This window comes from Dermacentor andersoni, chromosome 7 (assembly GCF_023375885.2).
Source record: "Dermacentor andersoni chromosome 7, qqDerAnde1_hic_scaffold, whole genome shotgun sequence".
Lineage (NCBI taxonomy): Eukaryota > Metazoa > Arthropoda > Arachnida > Ixodida > Ixodidae > Dermacentor > Dermacentor andersoni.
Window position 1 is genome coordinate 42,214,530 of NC_092820.1, and position 16,553 is coordinate 42,231,082.

The 16,553-nt window shown below is 42.3% G+C and overlaps 1 protein-coding gene across 1 annotated transcript; it reads right to left on the reverse strand.

Annotated features, from left to right (window-relative positions):
* Nucleotides 1–993: 993 nt before the first annotated feature.
* On the reverse strand, nucleotides 994–14,838 carry LOC129385927 (uncharacterized). Its single transcript, XM_055073099.1, has 5 exons — nucleotides 14,647–14,838; nucleotides 9,248–9,399; nucleotides 5,179–5,246; nucleotides 3,742–3,828; nucleotides 994–1,162 (listed from the first exon to the last, which is right to left on the reverse strand). The coding sequence occupies exons 1-5, from the start codon at nucleotides 14,836–14,838 to the stop codon at nucleotides 1,032–1,034; spliced, it is 630 nt and encodes a 209-aa protein (XP_054929074.1). The 3' UTR covers nucleotides 994–1,031.
* Nucleotides 14,839–16,553: the final 1,715 nt, after the last annotated feature.

Genomic DNA, 16,553 nt, shown 5'->3' on the forward strand with positions numbered 1-16,553 from the left:
GCTGTGCCAACTCTTCTTTGCTGAGGATGCGTTTGGCGGCATTCTTAACCTTCCGTTGCATGCTGCCACGATTTTCAAACGGCCACCTCAAGCTAAGTATGGGAAAGCGGACCAATCGCCGACGTCGGCAGCACCCTCTTAATCCGGTTATCAACTTTCCGTGCACTGGCTCAGCCCCATCAAATCCCTCTCCACTTGAACGTGCTCCTCGCCTTTTGTCAGCCGATTAGACAAGACAAGCCGCTCACTGTAGGCAACGTTATTCCTTTTTAAAGCAAACAAAAGTGACCGCCTATAAACGAGGAAAGCGTTTCATTGGTCTTTAAGACAACCGTGCGGGTCACCATCCGTTGCTTGCGTCGGCGGTTCCGCAAATTTCACGTCAGAAGATTGGAATAAAACATATTGAAATAGTTTTACGTTAAATGGCCACTTTTTACACTAGAAATGCTTACAAGAAAGAATTTTAGCGAATCTTCATGTTGTACACAATATTAGCAAATGTGACTACGTAGTGTCAAAAAGCACTTAAGAACGAAAAGGTATTGTGAAGGAGAGAAGCAGACAACGGCATACGCGCCGAACGCCTATCAACGTGTGCCTCTTCCCCCTGCGCACCCGAAGTCCGTGCGCCCGAATTCAAGTGCGCTTCTTTGTCTTCATGAGATACATTACACTATCTTTAAATGAGGGCATTTACTAGCAAGATGTGAAAGTGGGACATGTGCGGAGGCATACTGTCCGCAAACATGTTATGTTGTAAATACCAGAAACTAAAATACCAAATATTTAAAAGCACGAGCAATGTGGTAAAGAAAGCATTCCTTTGGTCCACGCTTAATTTGGACCCTGTTGAACTTTTGTAGAGCACTTGTTTTGCTTTACACCTGTGGTGAGTATAGCGTAAGGCACAATCTCCAAAATGAGGCTTTGGAACGGCGGGACAGTAAGCTTTCAAACACGACAGAAAAAGATAAATAAAAGCAAACAGTAGCCAAGTCGAGGCACTAAAAATGCATCGTGACGATACTTTATTCATCATCGTCTTTGCAAATGTCCTTGTCGACAAGTGGGACTCCAACATCACACGCCGCTTCATAGTGCTCAAGGCAATCCTGAGGCACGTTGTGCACCACGGCTCTTCTCACCCACAGCATGCAGTCTGGAAAAGAGAGGATTGTTGAAATAGTCAGGTGCTCAAGGTTCTCCTTTCACAGTACGTTTGGTACAGGTACTCGCCGTCTTCGGCAAGCTTTAAGCACACGAGGAGTATTGAATTCTTTACACGACGAACAAAACAGAATTTTTTTGCGAATACATTCTTGCATTTAAAAACTGCAAACAGAATTGGCGCTTTGTTTATAACAGGTCCGTATTTTCGTAGCGATGCGTTTCGCTCGATTATGTGCCGGTCATTTCATCTACCGTTCACGGCCGGTTGGTTCTTTTGATAGCGCGGACGTAGCATGTTTGTGTACCCTGACGAAGCGCGCAACGCGCGATAAGGAACTGCATCGGAGAGGCGTCACTACAACACCTTGAGCCAGGTGGTAGACATCGACCGAGACGCGCAGAATGATGGTGTATTCACCGACCTTGGAATCAGAGATTGGACACTGAGAGCTAGCTTTCAGAATTGTCATTTCCCTTATTTCTGCAGCCTTTTCAGTTCTGAAATTTATCATTGAGGTGGAAAATTTATAACGTTAATCTCAATTACAAAATACAGGAAAATAAAGAAAAATTCACAACGCACTTTGGCGGCATGTAAATCGTTTTTATCATGAATCGCCAAGAAATCAAGGCTCCGGACGGGTACGGTTATTCGACCCTGAGATATCACGATCATAACCGTTTGAAGCACAGACCATAGTTGTGCGAGTGATGTCAAGTGATCTGCCTTATGCAGCATGCTTCCAAAATACTGCACATGACGCTAGGCCTCAGCGTGATTTGGCGAATGGACAGTTGCGCTACATTAAGGAGATCCACGGTTACGTTCGAGGTGTTACTAGAGTTGCCGACGCTCAGATTTTCGATGGTTTTTGTCTTTGCTTTTCCCCAGGTCAGATATTTGTCGCAAAGCTTTATGATTTTTGTACCAGTAAAGGCTAACCGAGGAGGGCTTTTTCAATTTTCTAGTACTTGGTCCATATTTGATTTTCGAACAGCGATGGTTGTCCGACTCAACCAAAAGGGTCCAAAGCTCAGTACTACTCCGTGCACTTACGCGGAAATAAACAATTTTGCCAAAACCATTTTAACTGCCCTGATACGTTCCGTTATAGTGGGCAGTTGATTCGTGAGTCTATTTACTTCGGAGGTTACGATGAAATACCAATTCGCCAAACTTCACGCCCTGGTAAAACACATTATCCTTCCAGAAAGTTTCTTGTTGGGTCGACTAAGTGAATATTTATGCGCCCGAAAGATATATCAATGAAGGTTTCTCCCTATATAATTTCGCGCGCGGCGTAGCTGGAACTACAAAAAACCAAAGGCGTACTTCCAGAAATAGCCTATACCTGGAAGAAAATTACAGCGAAGTGTGTAGCGCAGTGAAACGATAAAAATTTGAAGAGTGCCTTTCGTGCGTATATTTCGCTAAATACAAATTAAGCTTAATTTCAGATATTGTGCTTCTTAGTTGCTCGGTCCTGTTGGATTTCAACCCTGTCGTGGATTTGCCAACGCCAAGTTGGCTTATGTTATCGCTCTTTGAGCACGCCTTTTGAAGCGGCTTGTTGCATTTTCGAGCTAAATTTTGTAAACGATCTAATAGAAAACCAGATATTTTAGCTTCATGCTTGTTTGTGCATTTAATGGGTCTTACATACATTAGTGCATTTGTTGACTTTATCACTTTATTTCTGAGTACTGGTGAGATGTCGGTCTATGTGGAATCAATGCTGGGACCTCTTTGCACATGAACTTCTGCGTCTGCATTTTTTTCACAGTTTGGTGCTCATGACGTATTTACATTTGTGCCTGTCGATTCCGCAGAGTTCTAGTATATCTCTTTGCGTAGCTCTACTGACGTGTGTGCTCTCGAGTGTGCATTGTGCGCGGGTTTATGTATATGAACCAGCCGGTATTACTGCAGGCGTCTTTTTAATTGAGCCGTACAATTAACTCCTCCCCTCAGAAGCTATCAAATGCGCTCCGTATGTTTTAAAGAATTCATTCCAATGCAATTTAAAGTCATTACATTGCTATCACTTTCTGTGGTTCCTGCGGTGCACTTAAATTACTGCGATTAGGACAGTTTCGCATTGCCCTTTAATTTATGACATTTGACAATTTCACCAGTATATTCTGCCATGAATTCACACGATCGCTTCAAGGTTTTGTGCACATTGGTTCAAGTTTTGTTTGTCTTAAACAGATCGTTTCAAATGCATTCGCAATTTCAATAATGACAAAAAGTGATAGTATTTCCTTCTCGTTTTTTTTACTTTTCTCAGACTTGTTCTTTACAGGAAATTAAATGCAGAAAAACGCACTAATGCTTGCAGACTCATCTTATTGACACCCCACGTTAAACTATAGTTCTCCCGACAAAGCTTAACATTAAGGGCCTGATGAAGTATTGTTCTATGTATAAAGCTTCTTACCGTTTATAGAAGATGAGCTGTCATTAAAACATGCTTTACCTTTCGGTCTTTGCCTTATCAAAGATCTTAAAATTCAGCGAATGAAATAACATGCAAGAATTAAACTTTGTAACAAAACGGAGCTTACGATCGTGGTTGTCGTAAGGTACTTTTAGCACCAGGCAGGTCTTGTAGTCGGTGAAGTCGTAGTAGGTTCTGTACTGATGAGCTTCATCTGAAAATACGTAAATCTTCATGCGCACACATGACAGAAAGCCTAAGGGAAATATAGTTGCTAATGTACAATGGCTTATAACACAAAAAAGACTAGGTGTACAGCATCCTGTCAATGTTTCAGTTAACTGTTCCGAGCGAATCTAATAGAGAACCTCAGCCGGGACCGCATGTGCTTGTATCATTTACCGAATATGGTAACGTTTGTCATAGAACGCTGAGACATTCATATATTTGTGACTGCTATATCAAGCTAGAATGTGTAAGAACTTCGCCTTAGCAGACTTTTTGCCTCTGTGAAAAACGCCTGTGTGCTCACGGGCCAAGCTTGCTGATAGTAGGAATTTTGTGTACAATAAAGGGAACCGTTAAAACTGTGCAACCTGCGAGTCTCGTGTGTAGAGCCTTTAGTTCATTTGCTGCATGTTTCAGAGCCCCACTGCGGTGGTATGCACGGGGGAACCTACGTTGCGAATTTGTTTTTCTAATTTGTGGTCACTTTTTAAAAGAATTACTTTTCGAGGTAGAGCGCCGAAAAAATATGTTAAAGGTAATGTTATTGCATGTATTCTAACACACGCAGTAGGGATATCTGCAGTAACTATAAAAATGCAAAAGTTTACTCATTAGAACATACTTATTTAGGAACACAAAATACTGAGGTCGATAACTTGCATGATATGTCCGCAGCATACATTTCGTTTCAACTCGATAGAATGAGCCGCTTAAAACAAAGGAAGAAGCTTCGATGCTTGATAGCTGGGACGACCTGTATACAACGTAGGCCGCTAAGCGCACCGAGCGGAGCGGCTTAAAATTCTAGCGTTTCACGTGCCGAAAGCACGGTGAGATTACGTAGGAGGCCACAGCAAATTTTCGCGAGCTGGATTTCTTAAACGTGCACATGAATCCAAGTACGCGATAGTTTTCACTTTTCGCACCCATTGAAGCGTCGCCGCCACAGTCGAGATTCAACCTTGGACCTCGATTTCAGCAGCACAACACCGCACCTAATAAGGTAGCGCGGAGTGCACGCACAGCCGCTTAACTTCGCCTACCGTATATAATATTCGCGACAAAATGTAAATGTATGATTGCTCGTTCTTCACCGCCCCCAGGGGTGCGAATGTTTTCGTCGCGTAGCTGGTGAATTCATCGATTGAGCTGAGGGATCGGCGGGACACTTTGGAAACATCGAATATAAATGTTTCGGCGTTGTGGTCGTAAAGACTACGATTTGCCACCTTGTGACTCACTGCGCTTAGCGATGATCATGGGCTTGCTTCCTTTTATAGATTTTTGCGACTTCTTGATATCAATGGAAGTCGCAGAGCGAAATATAAATAATTACCGTTGTTCAGGAAAAAAATGCTCGAATCAGGAGTATCGCTGGGCACCAAGTTGAAGACAACATCTTTCCTGCAAGAAAGAGCATTTGTCCATAAGCGAAAAATGCGCCATAATTCATACCCAGGTAGAAAAAAATTCTTTCCTCAGCACGTATCGCGAAGTGCACCGTTGTGAAACAAGGCTGATGAAAGACACTTGCCAATGATTTTGACCCAATTACAATTGCAGTTCTGTTATATATACGAGAAGAAAGGGGGTTAACCGAGGGGCCCAATGTTTATTAATCACATCATAAGAAGCCAGAACAGATACCAAGGACAACGCAGGGGAACTTAGTTGTACTTACTAAATGAATTAAAGAAACGATAAATTAATGGAAATTAAACTGGCTGAAAAAAAAAACAACGTGGGATCGTTCCCCACCCGAGGCAAGTTTTTTCATCGTCGTTCAATTCCACTAATTTATCATTTCTTTAATTCATTGTTTAATTACACATAATTGCCCCTATGTTGTCCTTGATGTGATTCTTAGAACACACACACACACGCACACACATTATAGATGTATATATTGCCGTACTTTTGAAATAACCAATGGCAGACACCCCCATTCCAGTCCTTGAGTTCGACTATTCGAAGAGGCGAACTGTACTTGCACGAGAACTTGAAATACATATTGAATTATCACCTAACTCTTGCTAATTGCACGATTAACAATTTAACTTGCAGTACTTTGGGTCATTTACGAATTGTAGTGAGTGACACTAGCATGTGAGAAAATGAATTGATGGTATAGCATGTAAGAAAATACATTGATATTCTAGTTATTTCTACACTACAGTTCGTTAAACGACGATTTGTATAAAAGTAAGTAGAGCAACGGCGCATCTTACTCATACATTGGGCGTCACTCGACTTCAGCAACATCCTCAGAATTCGTTACAAGTGGCTGGGCTTTAGAAACACACCCGCTACAATTTGTAACCTGTGATATGCACAGAAAGAACTTGTAGCTGGTGTATTTACAGGGCGCATCCAGTCGGAGTAATCGCTTAGTTTAAACTTAATTCGTAAACTATTGCGTATTTGTGGATTGAGCAATTTGATGTATTGTGAAGGTAATGTCTGCGTTTTTAGCAATCCATTTCAATTATTCTAAACTGGTGTCGGCCACAGCCAATTCTTAAACCATAAAATGTTTTTAGCTCCCATTTAAGGTGACCTTCAAGTGCCCTTGAGCCAAAAGCCAGAGCCGTTATCCGGGCACTCAAACGAAAACATCCGGGTAAGTTGCGAGAACAAAACGAGATCATCCGGGCAAGCAGACAAGACCGCATTGCATACGCTGGTTACTTCCCAAACAAGAAACAAACATTATTGCTTCCGCGTTCTCCCAAATGGTTCACTCGAGCTGCGACTTCTGGCACAACGATGTTTTATTTGTCATTTCCAATAGCGACATTCAAAATGCAGATGCAACGCATTATGCTTATGACTGTGGTATTTTGGCGTTGAGTGCTCCTTTCAAAGGCAGTGGTCTGTTGGTTCATAAGGACTCAATAGTTTCCTGTCACAGACAAAACTTCACGCAAATCTCGTGTCGGTCAAACAGCCATTCGTGGTACATGCAGCAGTGACCGGCGCACCACGAATAGTTGTTTGACCGAAACGAGACTTGCAATGAGATTTTGTCACTGACAGGAAACTACTGAGTCCTTATGGATCAGTGCACAGTGTGGCTTGGTGTGATGCGGTGCGGTGTGGTGGAGCCCGAACAAGCACTCACCCGTTTTAGGATTGTGGCTAGTACCATCTCCAACCAATCTGCTTTGCCGGTGATCATTTCATGCTTACATCTACGCTCGATTACAGGAGAGCCAGCATTTTCTTTTGTTTCCTATAATCGAAAGCGTACACCAGCTTTTACTCGCTAGCTTTTTGCTTATACGCCCACCTTGACGCAATTATGAACAGCCCAACTAGAAATAGGTTTGTGTTTTGTTTACTTTCTCCTTTTGCTACAGTTTTTTTTTTGCTTTTGCATTCTTCGTTTCATTCTTCTATTCCATTGCCTTGGACAACCTGTCTTCGTTTTCCCACATTTATAGAGAAGTAAGGTGTGGAACGTGTTTATTGTTTACAAATCGGAGACAGAAAATAAGAAGCTTTTTCGCCGTTATATTGGTCTTTAGAGAGTACTACGCCGATTGAGCCTCTCGAAATACGAAGTAGTTACATAAGGACAATTAGCCGCCTGATGGAGTTGGCATCGCACAGAAATTCTAAATGCTGTCGGAATGGAGTTCGTGCAGACACCACTGCTGACAGATAAAAATTGATGAAGTAATTCATAATCACACATTGGTTTTGCAACCCAAAATCCCAGAAGAGCTCCCCCCCCCCCCCCCTCTCCAACTTCCCGGTTATTACCAGAGTGTTTAGCGGGCCTTTGGATCAGGTTGTTTGTGGCACTCTGCTGCGCTATGAATTGTGAGTGGTTCTTCCGTTAGCACTGTGACTTATCGCTGGCATACGCTCAATTGGCATGGCCTTCCGCATGTGTTTCACACGCTCGTGGCTGCAAGGAAAGCAGCACATGTCGCACACATTTTCACAAATTTCAGTTTACGCTGCTCGTGCGGACTCAGTGTAAACCTAAATTTGTGCACCTGTGTGTGGCAATTGCAGTTTTCGAAACCTCCGCACGCGAGCACGAGGCCGCATGGATGGACCGCATGTCGGCCTTTGCAAATGCGTGTACCCAACCGTTACTTCGAGCGCAACTTCGAGCGTCTGCCACCATCTGTGTGCGGCGCAGCGTCTACAATGACAGGGTCTGCGTCTTCGATTAGAGGCGCAGCATCTCAACGTCAGAGTATTCAAATGCTAGCCGTCACGAGAGAAGAATGCGACAATACTTTCCTCACCACACTGCCATTGTGTGGTACAGCCATACGGTACCTCATGGTAGTACCAATATCATCAATACTGGTGGTACCGTGCCAGCGTGCGGTTTTCACCGTTTTGTTAGACTTCACTATCTCCTAGATCGGCCCACGCGAACTGTTAGACATGAAAGATCGCGGTTTGTTTCCAAAGAAAGGTATATACTTTAAGCATAATATAAGAATAAATAAGACAAACAAAGTGAGGGGGGGGGGGGGGAACGAGGGTGTCTTGTTTTGCACTGATTCCAAACGAAGCCCAAGAGATGAAGAAATGCGCACGTTGAAAGTTACTGTTGTATCTCCTCATCCTCTCAAAATTCTGATTTGAACGCTCTTATTTATTGCGCCACAGCAAATGTAACTCGTCTGTCACATTTTATTATTTTCAATTTAACCATGTGATATCATTCGACTGTTCTCTTGGTTTCTAGGACATGGAATAAAAAAAAGGGCATTCGCGTTACAAGATCAGATTAAGTACAGCAGGATGTCGTCAGGTTAATTGCCCTTGCATGTAGCGCGTTACTTGCAGCCAATTGCTGCTGTTATTTAATGGGACATCCGATGCGTTGTCTCACTCCATATGGTGTGTACCTGTTTTACATCAGATTGCCGATTTGGTTCTTTGATCAGATGGTCACCTTGTTACCTAGGTATAACGATGAATGAAGAAATGGTCCTTGTACATGCAATAAACTGGACAAAACAGATAAAAACAGCACGCCTCAATTTATCCCTAACTTTTCACTGTGTAGCTTATAACATTTCCAGTTGGTACTTCTGGAATCTAAAAGCGCGCTTTTTTTACCAATTAGTCAATCCACAGGAAATCTATGGCTGAGTATCAATACAAATTTTCAGTGCAATTTCCAGAGGTAATCTGGGCACCGAATATGTTGGTCAATGTAAAAGCATATTGCCACGAGCATAACAGTCGGCTGCGTAGTGGGATTGCCGCTTCTGCCGAAGCTGAGGCCGACGACGACTATGAGGCACTCTCAGTGAAGGTGTAGTACAGGAACTGTCTGCTTCCTTACATTAAACTTAATAGTTGTTGTCATATAACAGTAACGTGGATATATAGGCGACCGCGAATATATACAGAAAAGTTACACGACCCACCTCTTGTGGCCGCTGTGAGGCTTGAAGTGCCATACATAGGTGGCCGTCCCAGCTTCCGGGTCAAACTGCGTTCTTGTAGCACTCAGGCACTTAAACGACGTGTGGTTCTTGGTTGTGAAGACCGCCACAGCACGAGGAAAGGCAGCAAAAAGCTGTCGTGAAATAAAAGAACGGAATAACGGAAAGTTGAGAAGGCAGGGGGTCAACCAAAGAAGCATAACTACTTCACTGAGGAGTGCCACACATGGAGCGCCTCTTGATTCATTAAGAAAACGACTTTCGTATTTGAAGAATAATAAAGACCAAGAGATGTCTTGTTTTGCTTAAACCACCTTCAGCCCACCATGTCTCACAGATCTCGCATTCCTCATTTCTGTCCAAAGTACTGGTGAACAGCCCAGTGAGCTTGTTACAGCTGGATTTTCCTTATCGTACAAAGGTTACGAATCACGTGATTTCATTTGGATGTCAGTAATTGCTTCGGAACCCCAAGCTTTACGATGTTGGTTTACGAAAAAGCACCTAGACGCAAGAAATCTTACTGAAGAGACATTAATAAAGTAAGCTGCTGGGAGTAGCATGAAATTCTTCCGTCATGCTCATGATGCGCCTTCAATAAAGTTGCAAATTGTGGTAGGGGTGGACACAACGTTATATGTTGTGATGCATTAGAACATAGCACAATATAGCAGACGCACCGAGCCTGCAGAAACAGGAACGGCAAGTTTTAGTTCTTAAATGTTGGTAAGCATGTTATTTTGGGCGCTGCACTTTTGTGACTACTCTTGCTGGAAAGAGTTAGCGATATTGTATAGTGATCTTAAATGCATAACCATTCATTTGTTTACCCAATACCCTCTAATTAAGTTACGTGCATGTGACCTGTCTTTGTAACTGCAGTATTCGATACTATTAAAATATTGTGATTGTTTGATTTCCTTGATTATAAACGATGCAGTGCTTCACAAAATACGAATAACTGAAATGAGGTCCCATTATGAAGCGACAATGAAATGTGTGTGTTTAAGCCTGCGGCGACGACCACTCGACAAAAATTTGCGAAATCAGAAAGCAAACTTGGTACCCACAGTCGAGGTGGTAATATATACCATAATCATGAAGATCGAGTGTTGCTCTTGCGCTAGCGCTGACCAGAAGACAACATATCGATTCATTTATTGTTTTGGCTAGTCGTAATTATTTTATCAGTCTACCCGCAAGCTTCCTTATCAGACGTTTGCTCGTCCCCAGCTCGAAATCGCCTCTCCAATCTGATCACGCTATCGCAACAACCTAATCAGCTTAATAGAATTCGTTCAATATAGGGGCGCTAGGTATAACTCAGGTAACCATACTCACAATTTAAGCATTTCACAAATAAAATTTAACATTTCACTTCCGCCCTTAAGTACTCAACGTGATTTTGCACTCTTGTCATGACTTCACAAATACGTTCATGCGCCTAGAAAATCTTCAGTACGGCTTGAAGTTGCACTTTGCACATCACGCAGATTACATAATAACCTCAGCTTCAAGCGCGTCTACGAGAACACTTACGCATTCAATTTGCCGGCGCTTCCTCGGGCCATTCTGTTATGGAACGCTCTTCCTGATTTCATCGTGTCCGAAACAAATCCCGATAAATTCCGCCAGCTCATAAGTTAATGATACACTGCGTAACTTCCACAAAAGGTATCATGTCATTTTTTTTTCTAGTTATATGCGTTCTGTGCGCTCCCTTGTTTATGACTTCATTATTTTGCTTATTAGTCTTGTGGTTTTTATTCTGTGGCATTGGAGTGGCTAACTTTGTACATGGTTTGCTGAAGGAACTGTATCTTTTATCTTTCTTCTTATACGCACGTTACCGTCTCCTATTATTATTGTAACATTTTCCAATGTTTGTATAAAATGATGCGTATATATTTTATACCGTCTATTATTCATGTATGTATATTATGCATTGATATATACACCTTCTGTAGACTGCTTTAGTCCTGTGATGCCCCCCTTACCCAATGCCTCATACGAGGCCTGTAAGAAAATTTAAGTAACTAAATAAATAAATAAAAATGAACTAATGGTAGCTGTCCTAAATACGTATAAAGTAGTTGCCATGCTTATGCTAGATGCTTAGCTGCTTCGTAAGAGGCAAGTTAACATTTTGCGGAATTATATTTGCAATTACTGCCTGTACGAATTATTTTTCTTGACGTCTTATCACCCGTAAATTGTAGACTTTCTTGGTTTCAATTAAATTAAGCGATGTGAATTCAACGTATTCTGAGAAGATTTTTTTTTAACTGAAAACGCTGAACATTCACTTGTAGTGTTATGAGTAGCAAGTATGATCTTGTGGACTTGAATGATTGTAGGTGACTGTTATTGCTGAAGCAAGGGAGGCAGAGCAGTCGTAAATTACACATGACCAGTTTCTTGCGCTATTGGCACTTAGGGGACCTGGCTAATGGAATCTTGGAGATGCTAACAGGATCACAGCGCCTCTGCATCTACCTATATATTAATCATTTCTCAATTAAGTGCCATAGCAAATCCAGTGGAATAGCAGACAGATTTGTTCGTTACGAATCCCAGCGAACAGTCTAAATCGGATTAACTGGGCAAGCTTTTCTGCACTAAAAACAAATAAACATTGATCATCAAGTGGCTGCGGCAAAAATAATAACAAACAGTTCAGACGTACTGGAATTCTCAGAATAGCGGTCACTGTAAAAGATAAGATAATTCTATAGGCTCGCGTTATTAAATCTTGACGTAAAGTGGACAATGGCTTGCTTATACAGTTTCACAGTACGAACAAGGTCCATCCAAATGGGTCACCAAGCTTCGGGCGAACAGCGCTCGATAACTAATCGTCGCCGACATCAGCAAAGGGGGTTATGGGAGCAGCGAATAAAGTGCGACGTTGTAAGGAGGGATCGAACACTGGGAAAGAAAAACCTTTTTTAAATAAAACAAGACAGAGCTTGATTTCATTCAACGCAAATGGAACTCTTAACCAATGTTACATACGCGTGGCAAGGAAAGAAAGGACAACTCTCTCTTTTATCATTGACAGCAAATACCTCTTTTGAAGCGCCCGCTATAGAAGGAAGCGTTGACATCGCTATCACTGGCACTGGAATGCACTCTTGAACTGCGAACAAAGGGGCGCTCGTAAAGTTAACCTGCTTCTTTAACCGCCATTTAAGCCACATGTTTTTAACTTATGGGCTTCTATGGAAGCTTCTTTACGAGTTAGATTTACCTTGGTAGCAACATGCTTCATCCTATCCTTTCAAAGAAAAAGGCGGGAGTTATAATGCCTCCCACCTTTTTCGTGGAAATTTAGTTCAGAGTAAAATGACTTTGTCTACATGGTTTTTGAACACGATAAAGAAGAATCGGTCCTAACAATAGGGCTAACACCGTACACAATAACACACCCTATACATGTCCTACACACACAGCGTCCGTGTGCAGATCTTCTTCGAGTATGCGGCGTGTTCTTTTAGTTAGAGTGCGCTAAGGATTTAAAGGAAATTTCGCTTGTCGCGGGATAAATTCCCGGCCATCGCGGCCGCATTTCGGTGGGGGAGAAGTGCGAAAACACCCGTGTACTTAGATTTAGGTGCAAGTTAAAGAACGCCAGGTGGTGAAAATTCCCGTAGTCCTCCAGTACGGCGTGCTTCACAATCAGAAAGTGATTTTGGCACGTAATACCCCATAATTTAATTTGAAATTTCGCTTTGCGGGGTGCGGATGATAACATGTGGAATTACGGCAGTTTATTTTTGATTTATTATTTATTTATTTCGAATACTGTGAGCCCAGCCGGGCTGTTACAGGGTGGGAATACAGAACACAAAGTTCACCCAAAGAACGCAGTCAAGTTTTCTTCAAAAGAGTCAACCATGTTATTGCTTCGAAACACACAAGAATTCAAGTTATTCCACTCAACAATTGTCTTGACAATGAAAGAGGGCTTAAAGACATCAACTCTTGGTACATAAGGCATTATAGCGTAATTGTGATTAGTTTGGTGAAACCCTCCCAGGAGGCTTCAAATACAAACTGGAATTCAGGTTCAGCTTATTGTTATAGAGTTAATATAAAAACTTAAGGCGTGCGATTTTCCTGCGCACAGCCAACGTTGCGAGACCAGCCCTGACGATCATGGAGGTTACCGAGTGAGTTTTGTCGTAATCAGAAAAAATAAACCTAACCGCCGATCGCTGAATGCGCTGCAATTTATATGTTATGTATTGTTGATGAGGGTCCCAAACTATACAAGCATACTCTAAATTTTCTCTAACAATGGTAGTGTATGCCTTAAGTTTAATATCTGGTGCAGCATCTCTCAATTTACGCCGTAACAAACCAACTTTGCGCTGGGCTGATCCACATATGTTTTCGATGTGTTCATTCCAGTTGAGGTTACTAGTGATTGTTACGCCAAGATATTTCAGCTTTGTGGAACGCTTAACTACATTATTATTTACAGCGTACGAAAACATCAATGGAGTTTTCTTATTCATAAATGTCATGCAAACAGATTTCTCAAAATTGATTTGCATATGCCATTTTTCACACCAGTTATAAAGTCGACATAAAGCATCATTTAGTCGTTCTTGATCAGAAACACTCTTACCGCGGCAAAACAAGAGGCAGTCATCGGCAAACAACCGCACTTGAATCATAGGATGTAGTACATCAGTTGCGATATCATTAATATACAGTAGGAACAAAATTGGACCCAAAACAGACCCCTTAGGTACACCTGATGATACAGGAAGAAAAGAGGAGCACTAGCCATCTATTTCAACAAACTGTTGTCTGTTGTGTAAGTAAGCCTGAATCCACTTAATAATTTTTGAATTTACATTGTACCCATAAAGCTCGCATTCAAAATCTATTGCAGCACTCTCATCTCTTCAGCTGAATACAGAACCAAGAAAAGCGTTGAATTCTTGGGCAATAATTAGGGGATTGTTGCACACGGCATCATTTACAACTATTCCATTGATTGTAGGCTTTGATCGGGTAACGTACCGCGAAAATTTTTGAGGTGATGTTTTAAGGTAATTAGTCACTGTTGTAGCGAAAAAAAAAACACGTTTTAGACGCTCTTAATTTTTGGCGAACTTGAATGCTAAGGGCAGATATTCTCTCGGGATTTTTCGGTTTTCATTGCTGCGCACGACGTAGCTCGCGTTTTAAATGTATTAACTCACGAGAAACCCATGAATTGCTTTTATGTAAACGCTTAACTCTTTTTGGCCCAAACAGAGATAATGAACTGGTCACCACCTCTGTAACATACCTCCATTCTAGTTCACGAGGAATAGCAGGCATTCGCCGTTTATTCACGCAGATCACCAGTAGAAGTGATCACTCACCCTTTTACTGTCAGTTGGGTCTCGATGGCGGTTTGGCTTTGGGTCGGCCGTTGCAAGAACTAATAAAAACAAGCATAAGCTTAAGTTCAGAAAAGCCATCGTCAAAGCTCCTCCAAGTCCGTGCCACAGACCGCGCATGCAAAGAACCTTCTGCCAGGTCGAAGAGCCGAACTCCTCCTGTTTGGTAACCATCCGGAAATATATTGCACGGGAGAGAGAGGAGGACCTCAATTGATTGCCTAATCCAAAAAAAAAAAATAACATTCGGAAAAGGGCGAACATTAGGCTCACCGTGTGTAAGGGTTCAAGGAAATGATGCTGAACTGGATACGAACTGAACTGCCCTCCCAGGAAGTCACGTGTCGCAAATTACGGCTTCGCTCATTGTACTGTAGGTAAAAGCACCGCTGATACAAAACCCAAGTGCCTCTGCTCAGCCGCATACCGAATACAAGAGAGGCTGAGTGAAACCAGGCATCGCTGAAGAATTGGCAGTGTACGTGACTAGCATCTGAACATCATCAGTTTATGAGCTAGCCGTTTCCAGGGCCAATTCGCGATCGCCTTGTAATCAGCTCATTTCACCCTTTCATATTTATTTGTATGCACTCTGCATCTCTAACGCACGCCTCATGTCTGCCTTACAAACTTGATTCGCGGCCAATGCCCTCTCTGAGCCGTGTCCCCACTCGATAAACGATGAAGAAGAATTTGATCCCTTATAAAAAATACCAAGGTTAAAAAGCCGTTTCCATAACAAAGACATAAAAAAGTGACAACATCGAAAAAGGACATGAAGCCGTGGGGAGCGAATGTCCTAATGGCGGCATACGGGAGGAGTCAGAAGTACCTCAATCTACTATTTTTCGGTTATTGCTTTGTATGATACGGTGATTTAAGACACGTATATCAACCGAGCCAACTAAAGGATGCGCTCCTGTCAGGCCCCCAGTGCTGTAAACCAAAACGCAGTGCTGCATCGGTGTGTAAGTTAGATATAACTTGAACTCTGGTTGTCGACCTTCCCTGTCCCTGCATTGCAGTGAGGCACTGTGGAAGATACGGGCCGCTGAAGGAGGAATAGCACAGCTGTCTAGACTACGAGTGCAAAAGGAAATTTCTAACGTTTGTAGCTTGTTTCTTTTTTTGGCTTTCGAGCGAGATTACAAAAATGAAGCTTTGCTTTCCTGTTTGAGTTACTTACTTTTTTTTTGTAGCAGTGCGAAATTACATTATGAAGAAAAGAAGATATGTGTATAGAATCCTTCGCAAGGCAGCATAGTAAGGGTGGGCCTCAATCAGAGTAACAGATAGAACGAAGCGATAAGCCTTTGAGCGGAAAGATGCCCTGTTAGTCGGCTTCTCGCAGTGAAAGCGGCTCGGTGCTTAGGTATAACTGACGGCTTGCCACTCTCACTTCCCACGATGCTGTCGACATCACGTGCTCACTGTGAGTGACCTCGGTGAACACAACCCTTAAAACTGCGCATTTAAAACTGCGAAAGAACGAGCAGTAAGTCAAGACAAAGATGCTAATCCTTTTTGGTAAGTTGATGCTCTTCCAATTGTATTCTTTCTGCAAATGTATATAGGAAAGTTAAAACAGAGCGTCAGCGCTATTGATCTGCCACAGCCTTGTGAAAATGAAAGCGTCTGGTATTGGAGCAGCACATAGTGCATATACTCTAAACGTAATCAGCAGCCGCTGGTATTTCTAATGATCCTGATCACCTCTCGGTTGTTCTTCCCTTTAGTTTATGTGACTGGGGCGGCTTGTACGAACATTTCACAAGAAAAATAATAACAATTTTTATAACGTGTTATTAAACGCTTCCTAGATCTCCGCCACATTGCACCTAGCCACAGATTATTAATGATACTGGTCGAGAAATATTACGTGAAAATGT

Bases quoted from the DNA above. Each gene is read 5' to 3' on its own strand.
- LOC129385927 (XM_055073099.1), bottom strand. From the start codon at position 14,838: ATGGTTACCAAACAGGAGGAGTTCGGCTCTTCGACCTGGCAGAAGGTT. The intron at 9,400-14,646 runs GTGAGTGATCAC...ATTTCACGACAG, and splicing joins ACCCAACTGACAGTAAAAGG to CTTTTTGCTGCCTTTCCTCG. The intron at 1,163-3,741 runs GTAAGCTCCGTT...TCTCTTTTCCAG, and splicing joins ACCTTACGACAACCACGATC to ACTGCATGCTGTGGGTGAGA.